The following is a 12913-nucleotide window of genomic DNA, read 5'->3' as shown; positions in this document are numbered from 1 at the left end:
CGTGTGCTCAGCAGCTTTAATGGTTTCGGCTTGTCTATTTACAGTGGGGTTAAACACCAAAGCCAGGCCCCAGCAGCTGGGCTGTGCACTGTTCTGGTCACCACCAACACACTACGCTATAATACACACCAATGTAGCTACAGGGAAGCTGCTTCCATCCTGCTCTGACCCCTTCTTCCTAGCTAGGCTGTGGAGAGCAGGCTGCTCCTGCCCCTCTGCTACAGCGCTGGGTAAAAGCCACTTCCACCCGGTCTGCCCCAGGCCATGGCCCAGGTCCCCTGCCATGGAGTCCTACAGCAGAGCTGGTCCAGGCAGCTCCCCTCTGCTCATTGGGCAGCAGCTGCTCAGAAGAGGAGATGGTGCCATTTGTGGCTCTGTCCTTGTGGAGAGACTGCTGTACCAGCTCTGCCAGTCCTTGGCTGGTGGTAGTCTGGGCAGTGCCCCCTGCCGGAGGTGATGACCGTCTGTCTCAGCTTGCTTTGGTGGGGCCACACACAGACAGACCCTGCCTGAGCTGCACCAGCTGCTGTGCTCTGCATGGCACTTAGCTCTCCAGGCAGGGGTTGGTGCAGACACACTGCTGCTGCCATGCTGGGCTTGGCTTGCTAGGGCTGCTCACAGCAGCCAGTGCTGGTCAGTGTGTGAATCCTTGCCCTGGGCTCGGCATAGGCTGCGCTATCCCAGCTCTGGCCCCTTTGCACTCACTAGCTGTCTCAGAATGGCAATTCCTTGGGGGCGCCCAGCCCTGGGCTGCTGGAGACAACGCGGGTTATGCTTGAAATGGCAGACGCTAGGAGAGGGCAGAGCGGTTCCTCCAAGGGGTGAGCTCCGAGCTCAGCACCACGAACGACTCAGAAGCACTGGGCCCTGGGTCACCCCTTGGGAGGGCAAGTGTCGCTGAAGCACCATGGCTGCGAGGTGGAGCTGGGACTGGAGCCCAGTGTCTATGGCTCAGTCCCTCGAGCCCCAGAGTGAAGCGCAGGGCTGAGCCAGTCCAAGTACCCCAGCTAGGCAGGGTCACAGAGCGGGCGTCCTGCCCAGTCAGCTGGTAGGAGCTGGGAAGATCTGTATAGCAGCAGGGTGCAGGTTGTGGAGCTGGGCCTGCCCAGCATGCCAACGCCAGGCTCATGGGGCTGGTGATTTCCTACCAGTGCCAGTCTGGCTGGGGGAGTGGAAGGGTTCCCCAGAGGGCCAAATGTGGGGTGTCCCCAGGGCATGGGGCAGCCTGCACTCTGAGGGGGGGCACAAGGGGGGGCTGGGAGCTCCGGTGACTTGCCGATGGGTATGAGTCTGTTGCCAAGTACAGTCGTTTGTTTAATGAAGCAGCGCATCCATGCGTCGCTCTGGCCATGCCAAGTGCAGTTTAGCTCTTCTGGGCCAGGGCTTGCCTCTATTGTCCCCACTCAGCTCCTCGCGCTGAGCCTGCCTTGGGTTGGCTGTGTCTGTGTGGGAGTGGAGAGAGTTGCAAGAGGAGAGAATGAAGACAAACGTGTCAGGTGTTGGCTGCAGACGGGCCCCTCTCCTCCCCAGGGCTGCCACTGGCCCTTCAGAAGCTGGAGTGCTGCTCTGGCTAGTGCTGGTTAAAGCTGGCACCTGAGAAACTCCCGGAGAGGCAGGACTGTCCTGGGCCATGTCCTGCCAGTCAGTGGGGAATTCCCAGGGTGCTCCCAGCTGTGAACCTGGATTCAATCCCCCTCCCAGCTTGGCCATCGCTCCCACCTATCCTGCTTCCTCTTGCTACTGGCACTGGGCCACCCATGCCAACCTTCATCTGACTCTTGTCTTGCCCTTTGGTTGGCAGGGCTCCTGCTCTATCAGAGAGAACAGTGGTGAGCAAAGCTGGGCTAGTGTCTGGCCCCTGCTGATCCATGTCAGGGTACTTCTCCCTCCGGCCCCCAGGCAACACCCTTCAAGAGCCTTGATTCTTTCCCAAGAAGGCTTAGAGCCAGCTGAGCCCTAGCCTTGCAAATCACACCAAGTTTCTGTAGGCCAGGATGTGGGGAGGAGAAATTCACTGCCCCCACACCTTGTAGCTCTCCGGCCTACTTTTCTCAGTGCTGCAAACACCAGTACCTCTGCTGGCTCCCCGGGTGCCCATGGGCAGGGTTGGGGGGAAAGCCCAAGGGCATGGCCCACACAGCAGGTCTACGAATCTGTGGGCACAGAGTGCCTGCAATAGGAGGGAATCGGTGGAGACAGGGATCTAGGAGAACAAGGCCCTGACAAGGGGAAGGGCTGGCAGGCACAGAGGCCCAGATCCTGAGATGTATTTAGGCTCCTAACTTCCATGGATTTCCCCATAAAATTGTGTCTCCAGGCAACGGAGTTTCCTGTCTGCTAAGTAATTTCCTTTAGCTTTGACCATCCCACCCGCCATGCTGATGGAGTGTTTGTGTTTGTGCTTGTGTTTGTGCTCTGCCTGGGCCCTGCCACGCATAGGCGTGTTCTGGGTTCCTATGCTGACACAGCTGTAAGGCTGCTATGGGGAAGGCACATGGGAACGGTGAGGACGGGGATTGACAGTGTAAAGGCAGAGAAGCCCCTTGTCTGCCTTGGCAATCTCAACCCAACACACACGCTCCCCTGCTGTCACCACCAAACACCCCCCTGCCCCCTCCATGAGGTAGTTCAGGATTCTTGTTCAGGACACCCTGCCCCAACTAGGCCTGGCTTGAGCCGCTGATGTGGTTCCTGCTGCCCTTATCTCATGGTTCAGGTGCCTCAGCAAGAAAGCGAACACAGGGATGTAAGAGGGACAGAGATAATGCAGCCCACTGCTGGCACCTCGCCTGCATCCAACCTGCACTGAGCCTCTGTCTCTATAGTGCGCAGCTCTGCTGGCTTCCAGCCAGAGGGATCCCAGCAACATTGGTTATGGCTTCCTCCCATCCCCAACACTTCACTTGCCACTGCACTGCAGCTGCCTCTGGAGTGACACGCAGCAGCCTCGCACAGGCATGGAGAATGCTGTGTCTGGCTGAAAATGCAGTGGCAGGTCGAGAGAAATAGAAGCTGGAATTGTGCCAGGAGGCTGCGACTGATTTTCCTACTCCTGAGAAAAGCACCAGGGCATCTTTAACCACCACAAGAGCATTACACCACCCCACTACAGCTAACTGAGGGCACTGGGGTCAGTGCTGCCCGAGGGAGATGTGTGCCTACTGCGTCAGCAATTCCATTTCTTGCCGCACCCGGGAATTCCTTGGAGCTCTCTTAACGCAGGTGTTTGCAAGGCCGGTGTTTGCAAGGCCAGGGCCTGCTCAGCATGTGACAGTCGTGAGACTCACAACCTGAGACAGCGTGGCTGCCCTTCGGCATTACATCTTGCATCACTGACACGTGTCCATACACAAACATGCGCACGCATGCAAACATGCACATGTGCACGCACACACGGACATATGCACAGACACGCACACACACGCACAAAGTCGGCTCTGGTCCCTGCTGCCAGTAGCTAGAAGGTGGCACTTACGTCACACCGTCACTCCTGGGTCGTGCGCCGCAGAGTTCTGCTCCTGAGGGAAAGGGAGACAGAAACATGAGAGACAAGACCAGAGAGCATTTTGTAGCTCTTGCTACACAAAGGAGATGGGGAGTGCTGCAGGTTAGGATGCGGGACGCTGGCAGAGCTGTGCAGGGGCCCCCTCGCCCTGAACAAGATGTGTCAAGAGTCAGGTGCAGCGGTGGCGCTGTGTGAGGACTAGTGCGATAAATTTGCCCACCAATGTACATGTAAGCAGGGTCTGAATGAATGCTTCCCTGACAGCTAGCTGAGAGGGGAAGAGACTTGGGTGTGTTTATGTGAATACAGTTTGCTCCTGCTCTGTTTACATATTCAGCAGAATACAGTGGTGTCAAACTGGTGTTGGGTACAAATCACTTTAGTACTGAATGCAAGGGTAGTGAAATATGGTTACCAATGTTGTAATTGTTGTACGAATGCAGGAAAACAGGACTGTGCTTAACCTGTCCCAAATGGGAGGGGGGGGGGGGTCACTCTCACCTCTAAGAACCTTGTGAAAGCAGAGGCTTGAATGTCAGAGCCCTGTGAATGAGGGGTGTGTGCAGGGTTAGAGTCCTGGTATTGTGATCAGGAGGTGGAATGATCTTCCTGGGGGTTCTCTCTCCCCTGGCTTAACTTGTTCTTCCCCACTGTTCAAAGACTGGAGCTAAATAGGCTTCATTAGGAACCAATTTTGTTACTTTAATTGTTCAATCAGAGCTGAAACCAGCTGTGGTAGGACTGTGTTTCTGCTCTGCTTGCTAAGAGCTGAACATCATTGAGAGACTGATGTGCTGAGGTCACAGCAGAGAGGCAGAAGGTGACTGACAGTGAGCTGGTGAATGGGTGGCAGCAGAGAGGTGTGATGAGTGGCCAGCAGGGCCACAGCAGAGAGGCGCAATGCAGAGCGAGTAAGATGCCTCTTTCCACAAACACCCCAGTGTGGAAGGTGAACTCTGCAGATGCACCTCTGAACTCTGGGTCTGCACTGACCAAGAACAGCAACTGTGAGTGGGGTGCAGATAAGGGTCAGGCATGTGAAAAGGACTTTTGGGTTGTTGGGCAGAAACACTGCCCCATCTCCAGTGATTTTAGTTCATCGCAGGCAGGACAGAAATACAGTCCTACTACAACTGTTTTCAGCTCTGCTTGAGCAATTAAAATAACAAGAGGCTCCTAATAAAGCCTATTTAGCACCAGTCTTTGAACAGTGGGGAAGAACAGGTTAAGCCACTGTAGAGAGGACCCCGCAGGGAGGGAGTTATGCAGCCTCCTGACCATGATACCAGGACTCCTGTCCCCCACCCGCCTCTTATTTTCACAGAGCTCTGACATTCGAGCCTCTGCTTTCACGAGGTTCATTTAACTGAGGGTGCCGCCCCTCCCCATTTGGGACAGGTTAAGCATAGTCCTGCTTTCCTGTATTCCCACAACAATTACAACACTGGAAACCATATTTCACTACCCTTGCATTCAGTACTAAGATGATTTGTACCAAATACCAGTTTGACACCACTATATTCTGCTGAATACATAAACAGAGTACAAGCAAACTGTATTCACATAAAAAGAAAAGGAGTACTTGTGGCACCTTAGAGACTAATAAATTTGTTAGTCTCTAAGGTGCCACAAATACTCCTTTTCTTTTTACAAATACAGACTAACACGGCTGCTACTCTGAATCCTGTATTCACATAAACACACTCAAGTCTCTCCCTCTCTGCTCCCAGCTAGCTGTCAGGGAAGCATTCATTCAGACCCTGCTTACATACAAGCTCAACTGTGACCAGTGAGTGAAAGTGTGTAAAGTGTCACACTAACCTATTATCAGAATGGTAGCCTTGTTAGTCTGTATCCACAAAAACAATGAGGAGTCCTGTGGCACCTTAAGAGATTTATTCGGGCATAAGCTTTTGTGGGTAAAAAACCCACTTCTTCAGAGGCAACTAACATATAACATTTACTGTTGATGGGAAAAAGGTGCAAATGTGAGACATAAAAAAACCAAGTAAGTCCAAACAAAACATCCTCCTAGCAGTAGGGCTGTGCGAGCATCACGCCTGGTGAACTAGCAACGCGTGGTACCGAAAATCAATAAACCAAAATTGGTGTCTTGACAATTAGGCCTAATTAGTGAACAAAATATTGAGGGGACGGAATATTTCTCCCAACCCCCCCTCAAGAAAGGTCGTTTGTGGGGGGAAAGGCAGACGAAGCTGTCTGACAACAACTGCAGACTGTGAGGAAGGAAAGGCGCGAGCTTTATCCTCAAGGCTGCCACCTCCTCCCATCTCCTGGGACCCTGGGATTGACCCTGACACTGTTGGGCCTTTATCCTGCCTAGACTGGGCCAGTAAGAGAGACCCAGATGACATCATCCCCCCACACCCACACATCCTTTTCCTTCCTCACCTTAATGGGTGGCAGGTGCCCCTCCCCCGCATCAGGGAGGCTAGCCCTGCGGCTCCGCCCCTTCCGCACAAGGTCCCCCTGTGGCCAGAGCCCTGAGACGACCCCCCTGTGGCTAGAGAAGCCCTGGGCCAGCCAGAACCCTGAGCCCCTTCCCCCCAGCCAAAGAGCCCCAGCCTAGCCCCAGCTGGCCAACTGACCCGAGTCCTGGCCCCAGCGGCCCCAGCAGCTTGGGCCAGCCTGGGGCCAGAGCAGTCTCAACTATGCAAGCTGGAGCAGCCCCAGTCCAGCATCCTGCAGCAGCTATACCCACTGCCCATGCCCACCTTATTTCTTCACTTTCCTCTCTCTCTCTCCTTTTGCCTTCTGTTTAATTAAAGTCTGCCTTACTCAACTAAGCCTGTATATTTTGCAATGCTGCTGAGAGACTGTAACCAGAAAGAAGCAGCTCAAAGCAATGCCCTAAACAGTCTGATGCTGGTACAAGTTTGGCAAGTCTCAGAAGTGCTGATCAGACCCTGTGCACGGCCTGTGTTTTTCCAGCAGATAAGGCTGCAAGTGAAAGTAAACACCAGAGCCAGAAACTGCATTTTTCTGTCTTTGCTGGTCTTGTCTCTCCCTTTTTGTGTATGTTTGTGTGACAGAATACACCCCTGTGTTCACACACTAGGGTACTAGGCTGTGTACAAGGTATGCCTTGTATCCTTTGAAAACTCATAATTTGCTGGTCAGTACAGTCCTGGTAAAATATGTATGGCAACAGTGTATGAGAAGTTACAAGATTACCCTGTGTGATGTTATGAACACATGTTCCAAACCACACAGCCTTGCGCAAATGGAAGCTGGCAAACAGCTCTGTCCTAAACAAAGGAATGTGCACTCTGCTTAATTTGCATGTAAGCAGTAAACAAAGTCATCAAGCAGGGAGGGGAAAAAAAGGAAGTACAAACAGGTACAAAAACTAGCAGGGAACATCCTTCCACATGGACTCTTTGGCTCTAGGATCTCAGCTGGAAATGTTTTGCAAGAGGGGGACTGAAGTTATAAAAAGGAGGGGAAAACACCTCAAGGAACCTCTCCCCCCTACCCTCCAATTGTATTCTCTGCACCTGAAGAGAAAAAGGAAACAGCTGATAAACTCTGGGGGAGAGATCATGACCTAAGGCATTTGGTCAGTAACAGAGCTGATAGCATGTGATGAGAAAATTTGCTTTGAATCTAATGTAGTTTGTTAAGTTAAGCATCAGGAAGTGTTTTATCTTTATTTGTCTTGTAAGCATTTCTGACTTTTATGCCTCATGACTTGTATGCCCTTAAATCTCTCTCTCTTTGTAGTTAGTAAACTTATTTTATTGTTTGATCTAATCCAATGTGCTCAAGTTGCAGTGTCTGGGTACCTTCATTTGGGGTAGCAAGTTGTGTGTACTCTGGTTTCTCTTCAGATCGTATAAATCTTTTGCCTTTTCCCTTCAAGGAATAGTGGCCCGGCTATATTTGCACTGTGCAGGAGAGGACTGGGTAGTACAGGACACATGTTTCTGGGGGGCGATTTGGGACTGAGAGTGTGCTGGGCTCACCCTGTAGACTCTTTAAGGTTGGTGAGCACCAAGGTGTGGCTGGCTGGCTGCAGCACACAGAGAAATGGCTGGGAGTGACTAGCATGCTGGAGTCGGTTTGTGAGCAGCCAGGCTGTATAAAGGGCACCCCAGGTTAGAGGGTGGGGTGACCCAGCTGCTCATTGGGCTGGATTGTGCCCAGCGAGGTCACAGTTTGGCTTGTCTTTTAGACTTTACCAATGTCAGCTCCAGTCCATCTCCATGAACTTTTTCTTGTCCCCCCAAAAGGACACTTTTATTACCATTTTAAAAGGCAGTCATATGGGGGGAGTTTCCTCTCCAGCTAAGGGGAATGGACCCAGGGATGTGGTTACACTGACAGCCTGACTTAATACTTCACGTTTCAAACACTTGGAACTGTTTTTCCTCCTTTGCTGTATCTTCAATAACAGGCTGTTTAATGGGGTGTTGCCACAGTAAGATGCAGGCTGGGGTCTCCAGGTAGCAAACCCTGACCCTTGTTTAACCCTGTTTAGTGCTGGACAGTGACTGGGTCACATTAACACCTCGGACTCTTTGGGCCTATGATTTAACATGAGCACTGCCCTAGTTGCAGGTGCGATCAGTCACGGTGAGGAGCACTGGAAAAGCTGGAAGAGGGGGAGGCCTGGGATAACAAACAAACAATAGAGCTTTAACCTTCCATCAGAAAATCTCTCAGTGTTTACCGAACAGCATCTAATTAATCCTCCCAGCACCCCGGTGAGGTAGGTAAGGGACTGGGGAGTCACAGTAGCGCCTTCACCATCTGGTCTGGTTGGAGAGAGCTTCTAGGCTCGACTCAAGCTCTGGCTCCTTCTCCGTGTCCCTGGGGTCTGAGGTTGTGGGTACTTATCCACAGCAAAGCAAATGTGACACATGACTGGGAGCCCAGTGATTGAAAACTCTCGTGAGGCATTGAACGGCCATTCAGATATGGGCCCCCCCATTTGAAAACTGGTTTGGGCTAACATTGACAAACTCATCTCACACGCCCCGGAAGGCCTAGCACAGAGGTCAAGCTGAATAGCCTCCTTCAGTGCCTAATCTGTATAGGGCCCTATCCCCCTCTCTGCAGGAAATGCTGCGTGTTTGCACCCATGGATTTTCCTTTGCTCTTCCCTGAGGTCTGTGGGAGCTCCAGGCCATCTGCACAGCAGCACTGTGCCTCTGTGGTGTTTCCCACCTCCCTGGGCACCTCCTGCCGGAGCCCCTGCATTCAGCATTCCCATAGGAGGGCAGGGTTCACACAGGAGTGTGGGACAGTGGGTGAGCTAAGGCTGATGAGATCAGCAATAATTTCCCTGCTAGAGGCACTGGGGTGCAAAAAGCACCCCTTGCCCCAGAACCATGCTCAACCCTACCTCTGGGGTCTCCCTAAAGAGGCATCTGTGAGGTCTTAAAGAGGGGAAATGATGCAGGGGAGTGGGCACTCCCCCCTTCCATGTCCCTAGGAGGTATGGTCCTTAGTTTTTTCCCCATGAGGAGATCCGCTTTGCTCAAAGCTTTGTAGACACTGAGCTGGGTGGTTGCTGCTGGCTGGCATCAGAGCTCAGTAGTACCTCCAGGGAAAGTAAAAGCCCCCCCAGACTTTACAAGACCCTCAGCCTTCATCCTGTAGAGCTGGTAAACTCTGGGTGTGCAGCTAAGAAGCTTACAAAGTCTGCAGGCCATTTACCCGGTGCTGATTGCCATGAACCCATGACAGCTCTGTCAAGGATCAAAGGTCAACAGCTGCAGTCAAGGTACTAACCTGCATTGTAGGTCTCAGAACTCAAATAGCTCTTCATCAAGGTCAATCATTACATTTGAAGACAGAAATATCAGGGAAATCATTAAGGCTGGAATTTTCAAAGGGGCCTAAGTGAGTTAGGTGCCCAGTTCTTGCTGACCTGCCTTAGGAAAGACTAAAGCCAACATTGTGCAAGCCCCTCCTTTCTACAATCTTAATTATAGTGGCCACTTTTGCTTGCTCTATAACGTAAAAATCCTTCATTCTCAGTATCTTGCATTTCAACAGCCAACCAGCCATTGTGAACCTTGAGGAGAAAGATGTGGTATCATGTTTAGGTAACTGTGGCAGTTTGCATACAGAATGAAAATCTAAGAGCTGGGCACGTTAGGCCTCCTTTTAAAATCCCAGCTTAAGGGCCAGATTCCCAAAGGCGTTTAGGCTCCTAACTTCCACTGACAGCAAAGGCAGCTAGAAGCCAAAATATCTTTGGGGATCTGGGTCTAAGTTACTACACCTGTTTGGAGACCTCCCCAGTGTTCCAGGGCATGGAAGGAAAGCTCTAGCCCCAAGTCCCTCACACCTGAGCCTTTCTAGCTCAGAAATCCTTGCACAGCAAACGTCTAGCCAGTGTGCTTGTGTATGGAAAGCTGTCTAGGGAAGGCTGTTGTGTAGATGCTGTTCTAGGCATTACAACAAAACTGTGTTTTGCACAGAAACCTTTCACCATGGAAGTCTAGCAGGTGGGACAATTCCTCACAGACCAATTGCTCTGAGAGGGACGAATAGGCCCTGTGCTTGCAGCACATGAGGAAGGAAGCAGAGTCTTGTTGCTGCCAACCCTGGGAGCAAAAAAGAGCCACTGTCTCCCACTCTCCCCAGCTAAAACCTCTCCAGCGCATCATCAAGGATCTACAACCTATCCTGAACGACGATACCTCACTCTCACAGATCTTGGGAGACAGGCCAGTCCTCACTTACAGACAGCCCCACAACCTGAAGCGAAAACTCACCAGCAACCACACAACAGAACCACTAACCCAGGAATGTATCCTTGCAACAAAGCCCGTTTCCAACTCTGTCCACATATCTATTCAGGGGACACCATCATAGGACCTAACCACATCAGCCACACCATCAGAAGCTCATTCACCTGCACATCTACCAATGTGATATATGCCATCATGTACCAGCAATGCCCCTCTGCCATGTACATTGGCCAAACCAGACAGTCTCTACGTAAAAGAATAAATGGACACAAATCAGACGTCAGGAATTAGAAATTCAAAAACCAGCCGGAGAACACTTCAATCTCTCTGGTCACTCGATTTCAGACCTAAAAGTCGCAATTCTCCAACAAAAAAACTTCAAAAACAGACTCCAATGAGAAACTGCAGAATTGGAATTAATTTGCAAACTGGACACCATTAAATTAGGCTTGAATAAAGACTGGGAGTGGATGGATCATTACACAAAATAAAAACTATTTCCCCATGCTAATTTTCCCGCTACTGTTACTCAGCTTCTTGTCAACTTTTTGAAATGGCCATCCTGATTATCACTACAAAAGTTTTTTTTCTTCTACTGCTGATAATAGCCCACCTTAATTGATTAGTCTCATTACAGTTGGTATGGCAACCCCCATTTTTTTCATGGTGTGTGTGTTTGTGTGTATAGATAGATATAGTCTTCCTACTGTATTTTTCACTGCATGCATCTGATTAAGTGGGTTTTAGCCCACAAAAGCTTATGCCCAAATAAATTTGTTAGTCTCTAAGGTGCCACAAGTACTCCTTGGTGTTCTCTTTTTTTTTTGTCTCCTCCTAGGATCTCTCCCCAGGGAGTGAGGTCACCAGTGCTTCTGTTCCTTAAGTCTCCTAGCTAGCAAAATGGAGCCCTGTTGCTGCCATGTACCAGATCTCCTGGGAGGCGACAAGCAGCCCCCACTAATTCTGCTTCAATGCCTTCCTGGGTTTGATACATGGGAAATTCCCTACAAGTTGTCTGTATTCTTCACTATGCATTTTCCAGGATGGTTACTGCTTTAAAACAGTGTCAGAAAGAACCACACAGAACTCTTGGAAATGTCTAGAATCTAAATCAACTCCCTTAAAAATAAAATCTGGAAATTCCTAGACAAAAACCATTGTTGAGTCAGCAAGACAGTGACCAAGGCTGACAAGGAAAAAAGGCAAAAACTAGAAAACCAAACATGAAATGCACAAAAATTATTGAATTCAAGGCTGGGGTTAGTTCATTAGTTGCCCTGTGGTCCTGTCCATCACCAGACAGTGGGGACACCAGGATGTTGCAAACAGTGCTGATTGACTAGCAAGAACAATATCACATTGTCTGTGGTAACGTGGGTTCTTTCCCCCTTTCTGAGGAAGATCTCACAGCACGGGGCAGCGAGCAGGTTCCGTGGACACGTGCAGTTAGTGTGAGCAGTAAAGAGGCCAGAGTGGGGCTGTCTTTGCATGGAGGTGTGAGGCTGCTCAGAGCCATGCTAGCAGCACTGCTAGGTCAAGGTCATACATGCTGCATTTGCTAAAGAGAGGTGGAGCTGCCATGTCAGTCAGCATTCCTCCTAGCAGACGCCTGCAACGGGGCATGTCCTGTTCTCCTCCCCCACTAAAATGGGGCTGTGCCTACAGGGCACAAGGCAGTTCTATGGGAGGTGGGTGCCCGTAGATCCCCACCTGCATGTGACAAGTGGGGCCGGGAATGAGATAGGTTTTCTGCTACTTCCAGTCTGCATAAGAAAAGCACCAGAGATGGGGTGATGTTAAGTTGTTGGGCTCCTAGGGGGCAGTGGGGGAAGGACGGTGATGTCTGAAAAGTGCACATGGAGGGTAAGGTGAGAGAAACTCTGATTCTGAGACCGCAGTTGGAAGCAGAGTTGTGGGAGAGTGAGTCTGAGCCTGTGCCCTTTGTGTGCATTACAAGAGGTAAGACTCTAAGGTCCTTAGAGTCTACCAAGGGAGGTGGGTAGAGGCCAAGTCTGGCCAGGATTGGCTGGGCCCAGCTCCTCAGCAATATGTAGGCACCTGACTCCCATTGAAATCAGTGGAAGCTATGAGCTTAAGTACCTTTGCGGAGCTGGGCTGTGGCCATTGACCAGATGCGTGAGAAGACTGCTGAATTGGGAGGGCTCTCCTGGAAACCAAAGAGCAGTAAAGAGGGGTCCCAGGCGGATGGAGACAGTGGGTGGGGATACGCAGGCAACACCAGGTTTTCCCATGGAGGGACCAAGACTAGCTGGCCCTGGGGGATCATCGCACTGAATCTGGGCTGGTAGTAGGAGGCTAATCCTGCCTGTGATTTCCAGAGCCCAGGTGCCTGCAGCAGCACAGAGAGGAGGAGGCGGGTTGTGCATGTGTCTGGGCACCCAGAGGATACAGACTCGAGCAAGAGCTGTGGGAAGAGGAGGCTGGAACGGCACTACCATCACTCTGGAGGAGATGGGGGAGTGAGTGAGCTCTCCTGCCTCCTCTCAGAAAGCCTAGAGCAAGCGGTGAGGTCCCCAGGGCACATGGCCCATGTGCATCCCCTACACTGGATCCGCATGGGGTGGGAGCCCCAGGTCACACTCCTAGAGGCACAACCTGAACCTTGAGAGAGGGTGACAGACTGGCCACTGCTGGAGCTGCAATATCTTTTGTAAGGAAAATG

The 12913-nt window shown here is 51.2% G+C and overlaps 1 protein-coding gene across 5 annotated transcripts in view; it reads right to left on the bottom strand.

The window, feature by feature from the left end:
- Positions 1 to 2: 2 nt before the first annotated feature.
- Positions 3 to 12913, bottom strand: part of RELL2 (RELT like 2) — a 47244-nt gene continuing 34333 nt past the window's right edge. For all 5 annotated transcript variants that reach the window (XM_073356176.1, XM_073356177.1, XM_073356180.1 and 2 more), the window contains exons 7-8: positions 3476 to 3518; positions 3 to 1442 (exon numbers count right to left, since the gene is read on the bottom strand). In XM_073356176.1, coding sequence (XP_073212277.1) covers positions 3477 to 3518 — 42 coding nt within the window. In that variant the 3' untranslated portion in view covers positions 3 to 1442; position 3476. The remainder of the gene's footprint in view (positions 1443 to 3475; positions 3519 to 12913) is intronic.

This window comes from Lepidochelys kempii, chromosome 8 (assembly GCF_965140265.1).
Source record: "Lepidochelys kempii isolate rLepKem1 chromosome 8, rLepKem1.hap2, whole genome shotgun sequence".
In the NCBI taxonomy this organism is placed as follows: Eukaryota; Metazoa; Chordata; order Testudines; family Cheloniidae; genus Lepidochelys; species Lepidochelys kempii.
This window is presented reverse-complemented; position numbering and strand designations above follow the sequence as displayed.